Here is a 16081-nt window from a genome sequence, read left to right on the forward strand (position 1 = left end):
ATACATAGATTAACAAATAATAAAACAAACAACATACTCTTCCAAGGGTTCAGCTGAGGTTTCGGCCACTGAAGGACAGGGGGCGCTGTTGAGCCGGAAGTCAACTCTACACACACTACTGTTGTTGACTTTGTTGCGAGACTGCTGCGAGCTCTCCTTTACAACTGTTGGACCTCTGAACTGGTAATACCCGAGACGATGGCTGCAGAAAAAAGGTAAGAACAAGCCTTACCTTTCTCACGTTCAAGTGACCTAAGTTAAGCTAACATTATAAATAAAGCGAGTGGCGTGTGACAGATTTGAACCATTACGTCGGTTGTAAAGTTAACGCGAGACTTTAACTAGTTTCACAGTAACGTCAGTGAACTCTCGTTTTAAATAACTGTAAACTTTGCTGTCACATTAGCTAACCAGCTATCTGAGTTAGCTAATCGTGACTGTGACGTCGATGCAATGTAAAGTTAACGTATGCTTCACAGTGGTTGTGGGAAAGGCTGCGGTGACAGCGGCATTCACGTGGACGTCAAGGTGAGTAAATGACGCCCCTCTCTTATCATATAGGTTAGCTACGTATGGAGTGGTCGCTAGCATAGCATAAGTGCGTTGGTTAGCTAATGTGTAACGCTGTAGTTCAGTTCTGTCCCCCTGTCATGCTCCAGCCTTAATTCACCGACCAAACTCCAGCCATTAATAGACCTGTTGATATTATTCCTTTATTATTATCACCCCACCTTACCTGCCCTGTAACAACTGATAACAAGCTGCTGTTTGATAAGGCGCTTTATTGCACTTCAACAGGATTATTATAGCAAGGTGCTGAAGAGCTCCTCAGACCTGAAGACCAATGTCTGTGTGACTCCAGCCCAGCCCATCCCTGCCTTCGTCCGCCAGGCTCTGAAGAAAGTGCACCCTGATGTCAGTGACAGGTCTCTGGGCTTTTGTCTCACTCTCTGCTAGGGCTGGGCAATGTGATCAAAATCAAATATCACAATCTTGTTGACCAAGTACTTCAAAAACAATGAAACACTGACAGTGTATAATGACTATATGGGTAAATGCAAGTATAAAAACAAGAAGAACAGTCTGATAAGTTCAGAAAATGTCATCACTTTATTGTAATGCAACCTTTTAAAACCACGATATCCTAAATCTAAAACAATACATAGTCTCATATCATAATAATGATATATTATATTGACATATTGCCCGGCCCTACTTCATTTCTGTTTATGCTGATTCAGAGATACTCATAGTGTGTGTTCTTCTCTCCTCAGGTACTATGGCTGTGGTCTGGTGGTGCCAGAGTGCTTGGAGGGCTGCAGGATATTGGACCTGGGCAGTGGAAGTGGGAGAGACTGCTACATGCTGAGTCAGCTGGTGGGCGAGAAGGGTCATGTCACTGGCATTGACATGACTGAGGTCCAGGTACTGTACATCAGCATGACGGTGAACTGTCAGTGATATACAGTGCACTCAGAAAGTATTCAAACCCCTTCACTTTCTTCACATATGTTATGTTGCAGCCTCATGCTAAAATTGTGTAAATTATTTTTTCCCTCATCAGTCTACACTCAATACGCCATAATGACAAAGAGGAAACAGAATTTTAGAATTTTAAACAAATTTCTCAAGAAGGGAAAACTGATATATCACATTGACATAAGTATTCAGACCCTTTACTCAGTACTTAGTTGAAGCACCTTTGGCAGCAATTACAGCATCAAGTCTTCTTGGGTATGATGCGACAAACTTTGCACACCTGGATTTGGGTATTTTCTGTCATTCTTCTCTGCAGATCCTCTTAAGCTCTGTCAGGTTGGATGGGGACTGTCAGTGGACAGCCGTTTTCAGGTCTCTCCAGAGATGTTTGATTGGGTTCAAGTCAGGGCTCTGGCTGGGGCACTCAAGGACATTCACAGAGTTGTCCTGAAGCCACTCTGCGTTGTCTTTGCTATGTGCTTAGGGTCATTGTCCCGTTGGCTGTTGAACCTTCAGCCCAGTCTGAGGTCCTGAGCGCTCTGGACCAGGTTTTCATCAAGGATATCTCTCTACTCCGTTCAGCTTTCCCTCAACCCTGACCAGTCGCCCAGTCCCTGCCGCTGTAAACACCCCCAAAGCGTGATGTTGCCACCCCCATGCTTAACCATTGGGATGGTATTTGGCATGTGATGAGGAAGAGTCCTGGTTGTTGCAACCTTACTTCCATTTAAGAATTATGGAGGCCACTGTGCTCTTGGAGACCTTCAATGCAGCAGAATTTTTTTGTAGTCTTCCCCAGATATGTGCCTAGACACAATCCTGTCCAGGGTCTCTACATGGGCAGTCTTACTGGCCCTTTGGAGAGCATCCTCTTTTTCTTTCAGCTCCTGCTGGAGCTGGCTCACCTTCACCTGGCTATTTTTCAGCTAGCCAATTTGCATATTCAGTGCTTTTTTAAATTTTTGAGAGACTTAGTCTCAGTGATGGTGGAGTATAGAGTGTCTTTGAGTGTCCTTGCACAACTGAGCTGGACTGCGCAGAGTTCTGCTGTGCAGCCGGCATGTTTGAGCCGTAAAAGGCAGCAACAAACTGCATCGTCCCAAATGATTGTTCAGTATAAATGTGCACCCAACATTCTTCACATAAGTATTTTTTCTCTTGTAGCTTGAAGTGGCCAGGAAACATGTGGACTATCACATGAAAGAATTTGGCTTCAAGAAGCCCAATGTCAACTTTGTCCAGGGCTTAATTGAGGCCCTGACAGCAGCCGGTCTGGAAAAGAATTCATTTGATATCATCATGTAAGAAGTATTTTATGTCTCTTTCTCTTTATGTTTTGTATTTGATTTCTGTGTAATTCAGATAAATTGTATTCAAATGTTGTTATTTCTGCCATAGTTCCAACTGTGTGGTGAATCTCTCTCCCGACAAGAAAAGAGTGCTGGCTGAAGCCTACAGTGTGCTCAAGGTACAATACTTTTGACTTTGTCCTCGCTTTAGTATCACTAAACAAGAGAAGAATGCTTGGACATGAGCCAAAACACTTTGAATCATGAATCAGTAATCCTATTAATGTATGGACTTTGCGTTGATATTCACTATATACACTGTTTGACGATTGATCTTTAGGATGGTGGTGAGCTGTACTTCAGTGACGTCTACAGCAGTGAAAGACTCACAGAGGAGATTAAAAACCACAAAGTCCTATGGGGTGCGTCAAATTGATATCTCATTGCCAAAAAAGCCCACCGACATGTGCCAAATATCATAATGTAGTTTATCTTGGCAGGTGAGTGTATTGGTGGAGCACTCTGGTGGAAGGATCTGCTGCAGTTGGCTGAAGAGGTGGGCTTCAGCCCACCACGGCTGGTTACATCCAAGATCATCACTATTGAAAACAAAGAACTGCAAGCCGTTCTAGGTTTGATTTTTTTTTTCCTTATTTGTTACTTATTCGTTGCTTTTTGTGTACTGCCTCGTCTGCTTGTTTCTAAATCATAACTCAAGGTGGGTTGCAGTAATGGACATTTATTTTCAAACTGAATGAAATTAATCCTGTTACACTATTAAATTATGCATTTTTGATTTGTTTCTAGCCTAGATTGATCCAAAAGCTTTTCTTCTGATCCTTATTCTTGCTGATTAGGCTTCTGCTCAGGTCAAAGAGGGTGGAGAATTGCGTGAGGTCACCAAACTAAAAACAATAGGAATGATTGACACCTGACAGGTGTAATAAAGCTAACAGGAGAGTGAGGGAGATGTCAATCAAGCACACTTTGCACATGCCCACATGGAGGTCTAATTAATAAGTGAAAAACACCTGTGTGAACACCTGTCAGGTCATGGGTTTGAACTTTATCAGTTACTACTGGTTTACTCATTCATTCAGTGTGGATCCATTTACATTCTTGATAGCAATGTTTTCTGGTCACCAAATATCTACTGGCCCACAGCAGTGGGTTTAGAGTTTAATGCTAATGACATATACAGATAATATACACTATGCATTAATGTTTACAGTGGACTGTGACTAGTTAGTAACCAAAAATGTTGTTGAAAGCAATATTTAGTAGGAAACTGGCTAACTACTGATAGTGTTGGTCCATCTCAGTTGTTGATTTTTCAATAAAGATTTAATAATAATAAAATGCACATTTACAAAGTGCTTCAATAAACAAAACAGAAAATACACAATTGGATGCAGGAGGAAATTAAAACATAATAAAAATCTAATAAATGAAAACATAAATAGAAGACAATGGAAATCCCAAAAATAAACAAATGAATGAGAGCATAAACAAGAGATTACATTAAAAGCCATTTTATAAAAATTCGTTTTTAATGCAAATGCCCTACCATCTTCTTTCTGAAGCTTGCTCTGGGTACTGATAATATCAGCTGGTCTACAGATCAATGAGTGCAGGAGTTTAAAGGGATAAAAGGTCATTGACATATTCTAAGTGATATATCGTAGGTAACTGGACTTGTTGTTTGTTGAAGACGTTTCACCTCTCATCCAAGAGGCTTCTTCGGTTCTAACTAACTGGAGGGGAGTTGCAGGCTTTGAAACCCTGTGTGGGAGTGTCCTTACAGAGTCACTGATATAAGAAGGAGCAATGCCAACCAGTGATTTGAAAACAAGAAATAACATTTTAAAATCTAAAAACCACTGGTAATCAGTGCAATGAGGCAAGAACAGGGGAAATGGGCTGATATCATCACCCAAGACATTATAGATTGTTTTATTCCAGGTTGACTGGTGCATTTATTGATTATCTCTGACCTGTTCTGGCACTACAGGTGACTTCAAGTTTGTCTCTGCTACATACCGCCTGTTCAAGGTCCCTAAAGGCAACACCAAGACCTGTCAGGTCATATACAATGGGACCATTACAGGAGTAGAGGAAAGCTTCCTGTTTGACTGTCACTACACATTTAAGGTCTGTAGTAATACAGCAATGTAATAACAGCTCGATGTCTCCTGCTCATGTCCTGTATGCAAATTATGTCATATGTGGGTGTATTTCAGGCTAATAAAGCCGTGGAGGTTGATGGAGAGTTGGCCACCATCCTGACCCATACCAGATTCAAGGAGGACTTCACTTGCCAGCCACCGGGAGGCCCCTCTGCGCCCTGTGGAGTCAAACCTCAGGTCAGTGTCACAACTAAATTCCAGGATGTGGAAATGTCTTTTGTCTGATGTGTTTGAGCGCTAGAGGTCAGTATGTTTGTGCTATCAGTTTCCAGAGTGTGACACACCCAGAGAGCCCCACTGTCTAACTGTACACACAGTTGCACACACACATGTGTGCGCCAGGACGCATGCTGCAAGTTCTTCCACACGCACTCACATACCCACTCAAACATACATACGCACACGTCCACACGCACAAGGTCAAGCAGCTGTCTTGGAGTCATAACCAGACTGTGGAGTCATGCTGGGGAACCTTGAACAGGAAGGAATGTTCTCTTCTCAGCTAATGGAATACCATCTTATCAGCTCTCATGGTCGTTCTGTGAACACACACACGTCTACAAACACCACTATACATTTTTCACTGACTACCCTGATCCTTTAATCACTCATTTCACACATTTTATTTTGCTGTTGAGGGAGTTCCTTATCTGTTTTAGTGAGCAGCGAAGAAGTAAATATAAAAAAATCAGTGATTTATCATATTGTGTCCCTTGGTTTAACCTTTGGACTGCCGTTCTGAAGTGAAATCAGATCCAAGATACTTTTCTGTAATCAACACGGATGGCTAGTGATAATAGTAATAAAAAGCCTTTGGTCTTGTTCTTGAAAGCACAGCTACTGTGAAATGCTGATTTAATGAACAACCAGTGTCTGATAAAAGAGACACTGAGCCATACACCCGGGGTAAACATGCATTTCAGAGCTTAGTGTGTAGCCTTTTCATTCTATTATATAGAATGTACAGTATATTAATTAGTGTTTAGTGCTAGACAATAAAGAAAAGGTCAGAATTCACATTTTACCATTTCTGATATTTGTTTTGGCGAAACACAATAAGTATGTAATACTTGAATGGAACTGGTTAAAGGTTGTACGCCCCTAAGGATTTCTCCCATGTTGTACTGTTGATACAGGCAGGCGTCGTGGATCCTTTCGAGCTGGCCCTTCAGCTGGAGAAACAAGTTCCAGGTTCGGCCACAGGGGGATGCTGCAGCACTAACTCCTCTGCCTGTTGCAAATGATGATGTGAAGAGCACTGTGCAGTACAGGCCTAGCATCATACTGTGTATGCATTGTAACAGTAGTTCAAATTCACTGACTCAATTATGGCTTATGCAATGTCATTATTTGTTTCTTACTAACATTTCAAATGAGATTTCAGCTATTTAAATCAGCCCTTTCTTACACATAGACATGTGTATTATTGATGTTTCCTGTCCAAACTTATTCCAGTAAAAGACTCTATGAATTTAATCAATTCAAATATTAATGTTGCATAAATAAAATGACTTTGGCTTTGTATCAAGGCAAAATGTAAATACAAGAAAAAAAAACAAAATCTAAATCTTAATTTTATATCGATGCCTTTCACACTTTCAGCAGGACTTTTCCCACCTTTGCCTTAACAGTTGATCCTACTCGTGTTGTAATACCTCTAACTGTATTGATCTGTTTAAGCAGAATATTGACAGATTTTGCACTAGTGTCAGCTTCGCAACAGTGTCATCATTATAATGTTTGTTATGATGTGTTACTTCTGTAATTACACAAAAATATTGGCATCAATTGATTGTCCTTTTTTCAATTTTGTATGTTTTAATGTGTCTTGGTTCATATGTATTTTGTCTATTAGGACGTGGATGGATTTAAAGTTCTAGGACCCCATGACAAGGGACATTTACTGTAGACTTGGGCCATGTCTTTTAAATACAAATGAATACGCTGCTGTGATCACACACTTCCAACACAGCTGTGAATTGTCACGCAGTTATGGGCTGTATTGAATTACTGTGTCTCTATATGATTGATATGTCTTGAGAAAGTTCTTGTGACCACAATGTCAATTTGGTTTGAAAATATATCAATGCAGAGGTGGTAAGTACAGTGTGTGCTAGTTTTTACTTTTTTCTCTGGAATTCTACTTTCATTTCTGCACACATGTTGTGGGTACTTCACATCAGTATTGTATGAGGTGCTTTTAAGCCAAGAACAATCATCAGTACAATGAATGGTGTATAATTATTTGAAATAGGCCTTAAGTCAGTGAAGGATAGGTATCCACTCTAAAATCTGAGGGATCAAAAGGCGGAGAGAGAAAGAAGACATTTTTTACAACATCTTTCTATTTTTTTTCCTAATAAAGAAAAAAACATTATTCTTGGATGATCTGCATGTAACTGACATCCACATTAAAGCCCTAACCTGTGAGGAGAGGCCAGAAGTAGATGGTACTTCTTTTAAGGGATCACTTGTTAAAAAGTTTGGGAATCACTACTGTAGAAGACAGTTTTGCAGCACTAAAGTTCATTAGCATGCCCTTACATTAACGATAATGCAATCCAATCCAAATAAATGACTTCAAATATGACCATGTAGTTGATTCAACACCTGACAGTGTCATTACAATTGTATCATGATAAAGCATTTATTTCACTTGTATTGTATTGCACTGTATTGTGCAGGTGGTCATGTTTGTGTACTGATGTCATAAATACACAGTAATCATGTACACATGTTATCTCCTGTAGTAGGATACATGTTAGAAAAGTCACGAGTAGAGTTCTGTCTGTCTCTTAACATGAGGTGCACTTGTTTTGGAATTTGATTCGCCAAGGAGGCTGCGGGAACCCCGCCCCCCGGCCAGCGGGCCCTCCTGATTGGCCGCCGCCGTCGCCTGTCTCGGGGACATCAGGGGAGGCACGAGTTGGCCCATAAGCCTGCGCTCGCGAGTCATCAGTGTCGGACACGTAGTGGGAACGAGCAGGTCCCGATGCACAAGCCACGGCAACCCTCGGCGGAGATGAAGGCGGACTCCGACTGGCTCTGATTTTTAAAAGCCCTTTTCATTCAGGAGGTTGGTTGCCAATGGTTATCAATATGGCAGAGCCGTTATCCCAAGGACCCACCGCTGCAAAAATGGCGTCACTTAACCGGGTCCGAGCTTTGGCGATGATTTTCTTAACTGTCACTGGCTGTTGTGTCACCCCGACAAGTGGCAAGGAAGGGTCCGAGGAGACCGTCATCATAGGGCTCCGACTGGAGGACACGGACGACATTTCCTTCATGGATAAGGGCTACCTGCGGGTGAGTGAGCGCTCTCGGGTGAAATTAAGGGTGTACGGGCAGAACATCAACAACGAGACCTGGTCCAAAATTGCTTTCACGGAACATGAGCGGAGCCGGACGGTAGGGAGCCTTGACAGCTCCTCGGGGGATAACCAGAGCCAGGAGGACTCGTCCGGCTTGCATCCCTGCGGTATTAGGACTTCGGATATAATTATATTACCCAACATCATCCTGAGTCGAAAGACGTCCGGAATAGTTGAAATTGAGGTCAAACCTCTGCGAAAGACGGAGAGGAGTAAAGCGTATTACCTTTGCATCGCCACCGCGACGCCGGCCGTGCCCGGGATGCACGACCCGTGGACGGAGAACACCTGGATCTACCACGACGGGGACGACACCAAAGTGATAGTGGTGGAGGAGAAAAAGTTTCTGCTGCCTTTCTGGCTCCAGGTCATCTTCATCTCCATGTTGCTTTGCCTGTCGGGTATGTTCAGCGGGTTGAACCTGGGGCTCATGGCTCTGGACCCCATGGAGCTCCAGATAGTCCAGAACTGCGGCACGGAGAAGGAGAAGAATTATGCCAAAAAAATCGAGCCGGTCAGGAGTCAAGGGAATTACTTGCTATGCTCGCTTCTGCTCGGGAACGTGTTGGTGAACACCACGCTGACCATCCTGCTGGATGATATCGCCGGCTCGGGGTTGATCGCCGTGGTCATGTCCACCATTGGAATAGTGATCTTTGGGGAGATCGTGCCCCAGGCCATCTGCTCCAGACACGGCCTCGCTGTGGGCGCCAACACCATCTTCCTCACCAAGTTCTTCATGCTGCTCACCTTCCCCGCGTCCTACCCGGTGAGCAAGCTGCTGGACTACCTTCTGGGACAGGAGATAGGAACCGTGTACAACCGGGAGAAGCTTCTGGAGATGCTGCGCGTCACGGACCCCTATAACGACCTGGTGAAGGAGGAGCTGAACATCATCCAGGGCGCGCTGGAGCTCAGGACTAAAACCGTGGAGGACGTGATGACGCCGCTGAGAGATTGCTTCATGATCCCTGGGGACGCCACCCTGGACTTCAACACCATGTCCGAGATCATGAAGAGCGGCTACACGCGCATCCCGGTCTACGAGGGCGAGAGGTCCAACATAGTGGATCTGCTCTTTGTCAAGGACCTGGCGTTCGTGGACCCGGATGATTGCACCCCGCTCAAAACCATCACCAAGTTTTACAGCCACCCGTTGCACTTTGTGTTCAATGACACCAAGCTGGACGCGATGCTGGAGGAGTTTAAGAAAGGTGAGACAGCTACATAGAGTAACTTTATTGTTAATGTGTTAGATAAGAGGTGTCAGAGGGCCTCTTCGTTTTCAGTTTAACCTCTCTCCACCCTCAAGTGTCAAAGGTCACTGCACAAGCGGGCTGACCTTTCACCTGTCCACCCCCCTGTACATGGACAGGTGAGTTATGTAATAGCACATTTCAGGCCTCCTGCTGCTCTGTCCATCAAAAGGTCAAGGTATGTGAGTGGATCTCAGTGTTTAAAACCTGATTTACAGGAAATAAAAATAGGAGGGGAGTTCTTGCCAAACCCCCCATTGAAGGTTTTGCAAGAGCTTCCAGGTATTGAAGGTAAAAAAAAATAAAGTAAAGCTGAAGGAAGAGGATGGTGATGTTTTTGCATTTCTCAGAAAGTCCTGAAGCAGCCACATCAGTAGTGAGGTGCACTTGCCACAGGCTCGCTGGTCACTTCCTGTAAAGGGAAGGAGGAGGAGGAGGAGGAGGAGGAGGAGGTGTTGTTATCTTTCTCCATCGCTTCCATTCACTGTTAATGTTCACACGGTCTCTCTCTCTCTCCTCCTTCTCTTTGTCTTGCTCTCCTCCACCTTGCCATCTCATTCAGTCTTTTTCACTCTCTCCCCTCCCTCCCTCCCTCCCTCTCTCTCTGATTTGTGAATGCATTAGGACATGTGGGAATGGTGCAACGGCAGTGCTAAGGTTATCAGGTGGGGGCATCTTGTTTGAGAACCTGCTTAAATCCCTCTCTACCTCTCGTGTGCTTGCCTCTGAATGATGGTGGCGATAACTCCTTTTGTCCAGCCCTGGAATGCAGTCGTGTGGATAATGAATAACAGCCTCTAACACCCTCGAGCCCCCCATGTGTTGTGTGTGTGTGTGTGTATGCGCATGGCGTTTTGAGAGAGATGTTTACCTCACCCACGGTTTACCTGATGTTTTGCATAGCCACCCCCTCTCTGTTGATGCCTCTGACTAAGTTATTCCTGGCACTGTTTGCAGATCCGGTACAAATCTGTTCTTGCTTTATGCTCAGATCCGCAGCCATAGTGACCCAGTGAATCATAGGTACACCTGTTCATCAGCTGATTTATCAATAGGCAAAAAAAAAAGTCTGATTGATGAATCGCGTGCTCAGTAGAGTATTCACTTTGCTTTAAGAGGATTAATTGGGAGGAAAACAGAAGAAATCATTCAGCTCCATTACCAGAAATTAGGTGTAGCCCTCCATGCCAAATTAGCATTGCATAATATACTAGTTGGGGGTGTTTGTTTGTTTTCGTCACAGTGGACTACTTACAGACGGCGCTAGCAGCAGAAAACATCGATCCCCTTCGCCTTGTTGATCATTTTTCAGACAAACTAGGTGTAAACAGAGTGCAAGTGTTACAGCACAGCATTGTGCAATGTTCTGTTACATTATTACAATAACATTATTAACCCTTGCAGTATCTCTCACCTCACTTATTACACTAGACCAAGTGGACTGTCAACATCTGATGGGTGAGATGCTCTTTGAAAGTATTATGAGTGTACTTGACCCGTGAGTAAACAGAGAGGAGTAGATAGGGGGCACCATGTAGTTTGGGAGAAGAAATTCAAACAAATTTTAATAGTTACAGTATTAATGAAGTGATAATACAAACTCAGGAATATGTATTTTTTCCATAACTGAATAAACAAGCTGTTCTCAGAAGAAAATAAGGTCCCAAGAACACTGTTTGAAGCTAGAAAGGTGGCAGGGTCCGCCACATATAAACAAAGTAAAACAGTATGAAATTGTCGTACATCTTTGTCGTTTGTCTTATTGTCCTTAAACGAGCTGCCATGATACATGGCTCTGTTGTGGTTGTAGTTCTCAAATGTTTCCGCATCACGGATCCCTTGACTGACACAAATTAGACCACAGACCCTCAGTTGATAAGATTTTGTCCCATTGTCCACCATCTGACATGACCAAGAAGTTTGTGTTTAGATGTTTTATTACAGAAAGTATATGAAACACATGACCATATATTATGTCAGTGTGCTACGTATGGATAGAATTATAGTAAAAATTAATGACTCCCCTTTTAGCTGGTGACCCCCTGGAGCCCCCTCAAGGACCCCTGAGGGCTCTTAGAACCCACTTTGAGAACCACTTGTCTAAATTGATGAAGCTTAAATGATCCATTAAACAAAGTGGAGTAATGTAGTTTGGAATTATATTTTAAATATTCTTATTAACTTATTAAACTTCATTCACAATATCACTATTTGTAGGCACAGTCCTTAGTTTGCATTGGTTGTTGTTGTTTTGGTTTGCGTGTGTGCTCCTACTGCCCTCCCCTCGTGCGCCAGTGCATTCAGGTCCCATCCCATCTTGCTAGCTCTGTACCTGACATTGATATTTACTTAAGTTGGCACAGGATGAAGTGAACTCTCATGTAGATATTTGTTACATGTCTAAATTGAAATTCTTAACAGTGAGCTTGAGCAGAGATGGCTTCTGGAGTTTAGCGCCCTTATGACCGTGGTATAGCAGACATTCAGTATATTGTTACATAGTGATATCAAAACATTGACTTGTGATTGTCATCATATCAGTTTTGTCCAAATAATTTAGCTCCAATATTTGTCTGTCACCTGTTGAACAATTGCATGAATTATAATCCTGTGTTCATTTCATATAAAACCCACAGAAGTTAAAATCAACTGACAACTCAGATACTTAGAATGTATTTTGTAGCTTCTGTTGTGGGCTGAGTCATATCTGTTTACTCAGACTGAATTTTAATCATTTCCACCCACTAAAATTCAAAACTTGACATATTCACATTATGTTGTCAACATAGTTCATCATATAGGTCCAGTTCTGGTGTGCAGGGTCTGAGTGTTTCTGCGGCTGGCCCTGTGCCAGAGGGAATTCGCCTTCAGCCTCTCTTGGAAGTCATAAGCAACAGTTGTAGGGAGGGCTGCGGGGTCAAAGTTTCCCGTCAATCTGGCTGTGTTCGCAGCACACACTTAGTTCAGAGTGCTTTGTATCGTAAGTCATTGTTAATTAATTTGATGCCGCTTGCGGAGCTGCATAGTCGTCTGAAGTCTGTTACAAAAAACCCATAACACGCTCATATTACAGACTTACAGTGTTGCAGCATTGGATGTAAACCTTCTGATAGATAGACATTTTTACTGTAATACTCATTTTTCTCACAATCTACTCAGAAATCATACTGTTTTAATGTTGCCTTAAAGATAGGAAAACCTGAAGGAAACCTGTAGAGTAAAAATAGCAAATCTGTGCGTTTAGATATTGAATTTCTTAAAAATAAACTCCAGGCTCCTTAGGTTAGAGGTTACGGTCAGATTCATGCGGGAGCTTTTTAATTCAGGCAGACACCCCCACTGGAAACTTCTGACCCCCTTCATTAATTGCTCTCCGTCTGCGATTGCAACAATTACTGTCATCCAGGGGGCTGCTTGTCAAGCCGCAGGTTTACCGGTTAATGAGTGGGTCAGTGTGTGCCATTTGGGACCAAACCAAGGAGTTGAGTCAGGAACAGGAATTTAGCTGCCCCTCTCTGACTTTGAGTTATTCCTAAGAGTTATTCACTCACTTACTCACATGCAGCGCAACCAGCCTTGTGAGAGGAGGAATCTACTGTATGGATGTTTGGAGAGCTCAATTCAGGTTATGCACAGGTATTCTTCTCCAGCTGGCTGTGCTTTCTGCCCCTGGGGAAGGCAGGACACTTGCCTAACTTGAATAAGGGAGTCCATAGGGGGACTGGGACCTGACCCAACAGAGAGGATGAAGACTTTTTTCCCCCAATTATCTCCCTGCCTTACTAACAATGGACACACACTCTCAGTTCCTCTTAAAGGTGCACTATGTTGTTGTGGGGAATAAATTTTAATCAGAAGATCTTCATTGATTTTTTTATGCCTAAACAAACTAAATAATCAAACTCTCTTCACTTTCATGGCTGAATAAACTGAATAAACAAACTGACCTTAAAGGACAACACAATTTCATACTGTTTTGTTTTGTTTATATGTGGCGGACCCTGCCACCTTTCTAGCTTCAAACAGTGTTCTGGGACCTTATTTTCCTCTGAGAACAGCTTGTTTATTCAGTTATGGAAATATTTCTTAGTATGTATTATTACCTCATCATTACCTCCAAAACTACATAGTGCTCCTTTAAATCTGACTTGTAAACTTGATGTGTGCATTGATGTAGTTACTCCCCTGCTTGTACACTGTTATGAGAAGTCTGTAAGCCATTGATTACATGTGAAAAATCCCCATAGCATCCCCTTTAAAGCTACCAATTTTACACATATTTTCATTCATGTTCTCACCTCATTTAAGAAACCTGTCAGTGAATATCCGAATGATGAATGACCCAAAATTCATCCCACTGTTTGCTTTGTTATCCCATGTTCAGCTAGTGTTTCATAGCTCAGGGTGTATATGCTTCACAGTTTGAGAGTAAGGTCCCCAGTGTGACGGAGCCTACATGAGGCCTGGCACGTCTTGAACTAGTTCCCCGATCGCTGCAATATAGGCCAATCTATGCTTAATTCAGATTCAACAGCCTTCACGCTCTCTTTGCTCAGTACTTTGTCTTAAAGTGAAACTCTTTTTTTTCCCTCTCTCTCTCTGTGGGTCTTGTTGCAATACTGACAGGAGTTTTGTGGTTTCTCTTTTCGCATGCTTTTATTCTTTCTGGCCGTTTGTGTGCGGAGCGTATCATAGCAAATGTCGAGAAAAAGTGTGTGTTTGCCTGGTAACCCTTGGTGTTAGCGCTGCAACAAGTGTTGGGATTAAATGGCATCATGTTGGTAAGAACACTTAATGTTTCCTGATGAGGGACACCCCTTTGAACTCAGCAGGACTCCTCCTGCCAGCCGCTCACTTTATCAGAACTAATTACCTTGAATTATAGGTTGTCTGCAGCTCACTATACTTTGTGTTACTGGAGACGGCATTAGTAGTAGTATTTTTTATTTTTTTTTATTGTATGGAATGCAATTTCGATACAAACTGAGTCCATGTTACAAGCAGCATAGCATGTTAACACAACACCACATGCTGTTAAAGCATCTTATTTTTGAAATACATACTGTACTTTTTCCTACCTGTGCTGCCTTTTGTGATGTAAGCCTCACCACATAATTAAAGGTGCACTATGTAGTTTTGGGGAATAAATTTTAATCAGAAGAGAAAGATCTTCACTGACTAAAATAAAAACTAAATAAACTATCTGTCTTGGTTTTCATGACTGAATAAACTGAATAAACAAACTGACTGTAAAGGACAACACAATTTCATACTGTTTTACTTTGTTTATATGTGGCGGACCCTGCCACCTTTCTAGCTTCAAACAGTGTTCTGGGACCTTATTTTCCTCTGAGAACAGCTTGTTTATTCAGTTATGGAAAAAATAAATATTTCTGAGTTTGTATTATTACCTCATTAATATCGTAAATATTAAAATTCTGAGTTTGAATTTGTTCTCTAACACTACATAGTGCCCCTTTAATGAAAACCTATTGTGAGCATTTTCTACTCTATAATTAGACTAGAAAATACTCACTTATCATTTAAGTGTCTAGTGCTTTCATATCCACCAATGGCAGCATAGAAATGAGACAGGCTGCTGTTGTAGAAACCTGCTGAATGGTAACTTCTCCTCTATTGTACTCTTGACTCTCAATTTATGGGACTGCGAGCTGTCTCGCTTGTTTTCTTCTACAAATCATGAATACTTTACATTACTGCCAACAGTTTTTCCAAAGCAGAGTTTTGCAGAGACTTGCCGGTGATCCATCACAGTTAAGATTTCATTGTCTTCACTCTTTGTCACAGGCTAACGTCCTATGCTAATGTATTTTGCCACTTGGCAGTACTGGAACCAGCTGAAAACGAGAAAGACACTGGGAAAACTCTGACCTCTGCTGATCCCAACAGTACACTCTGTGATGTGTGAAGTCTGAAAATGCAAAGATTATGATTGTCTGTGTATATTTCCAAAACTATAGGTTGTATGGAACTGAAGCCTCATCATCTCAGCAAAGTTCAAACTTTGGAGGTTACTAGAGACAGTTCACATTTGGACGGGAGTAAGAGTATAATTACTGGCATGATATGTGTGTTTTGATGTTTCCATAGCCACACCTGCATTGTTACAGTTGTGGCTGCTCCGTAACGATTTCTTTCTGGTTCAAGTTTGAGCAGCTACATGTGTTGGCTATCACAGATGATGACTGGTACCTTAGAATGTGGATTGTGATATGGAGTCATCGTATTTCTATAATTTGTTACGTTTTGTCGCTATTGACAATCACTACAATCTCCTGGGTTTTAAGATGTATGGCATTTATTCCTTGGAGGCCAAATGCCCTATCTCGCAATGCTAACAAAAGTAAGGATTAATTTATGTGTCTCCGTGATTTGGATCGTCTTCCTTGGCCCAGGGTACACCCTTTCACTAACTCTCATGAAAATTGGGCAAGCAGTTTTTCTGGAATAAAGCTGACAAACAACCAACAACAGAAAAT

The 16081-nt window shown here is 42.3% G+C and overlaps 2 protein-coding genes across 8 annotated transcripts in view; both read left to right on the top strand.

Annotated features, from left to right (window-relative positions):
* Positions 1 to 123: 123 nt before the first annotated feature.
* Positions 124 to 7058, top strand: as3mt (arsenite methyltransferase). Its single transcript, XM_073472980.1, has 11 exons — positions 124 to 215; positions 480 to 528; positions 799 to 926; positions 1275 to 1425; positions 2644 to 2780; positions 2878 to 2947; positions 3109 to 3190; positions 3269 to 3400; positions 4780 to 4919; positions 5009 to 5131; positions 6091 to 7058. The coding sequence occupies exons 1-11, from the start codon at positions 199 to 201 to the stop codon at positions 6196 to 6198; spliced, it is 1137 nt and encodes a 378-aa protein (XP_073329081.1). The 5' UTR covers positions 124 to 198; the 3' UTR covers positions 6199 to 7058.
* Positions 7059 to 8041: 983 nt separating this feature from the next.
* cnnm2b (cyclin and CBS domain divalent metal cation transport mediator 2b) overlaps positions 8042 to 16081 on the top strand; it is a 41061-nt gene continuing 33021 nt past the window's right edge. For 6 of the 7 annotated variants that reach the window (XM_073472961.1, XM_073472970.1, XM_073472977.1 and 3 more), the window contains exon 1: positions 8054 to 9539. In XM_073472961.1, coding sequence (XP_073329062.1) covers positions 8054 to 9539 — 1486 coding nt within the window. Of the gene's footprint in view, positions 9540 to 16081 lie in introns of all 7 variants that reach the window. The other variant, XM_073472954.1, reaches the window with a different exon arrangement.

The sequence above is a fragment of the Pagrus major genome, chromosome 1, assembly GCF_040436345.1.
Source record: "Pagrus major chromosome 1, Pma_NU_1.0".
NCBI classification, from domain to species: domain Eukaryota; kingdom Metazoa; phylum Chordata; class Actinopteri; order Spariformes; family Sparidae; genus Pagrus; species Pagrus major.

Excerpts from the sequence above, each read along its gene's own strand:
- as3mt (XM_073472980.1), top strand. Across the intron at positions 1,426-2,643 it reads TTGACATGACTGAGGTCCAG|CTTGAAGTGGCCAGGAAACA; the intron begins GTACTGTACATC and ends TTTCTCTTGTAG. Across the intron at positions 3,401-4,779 it reads AGAACTGCAAGCCGTTCTAG|GTGACTTCAAGTTTGTCTCT; the intron begins GTTTGATTTTTT and ends CTGGCACTACAG.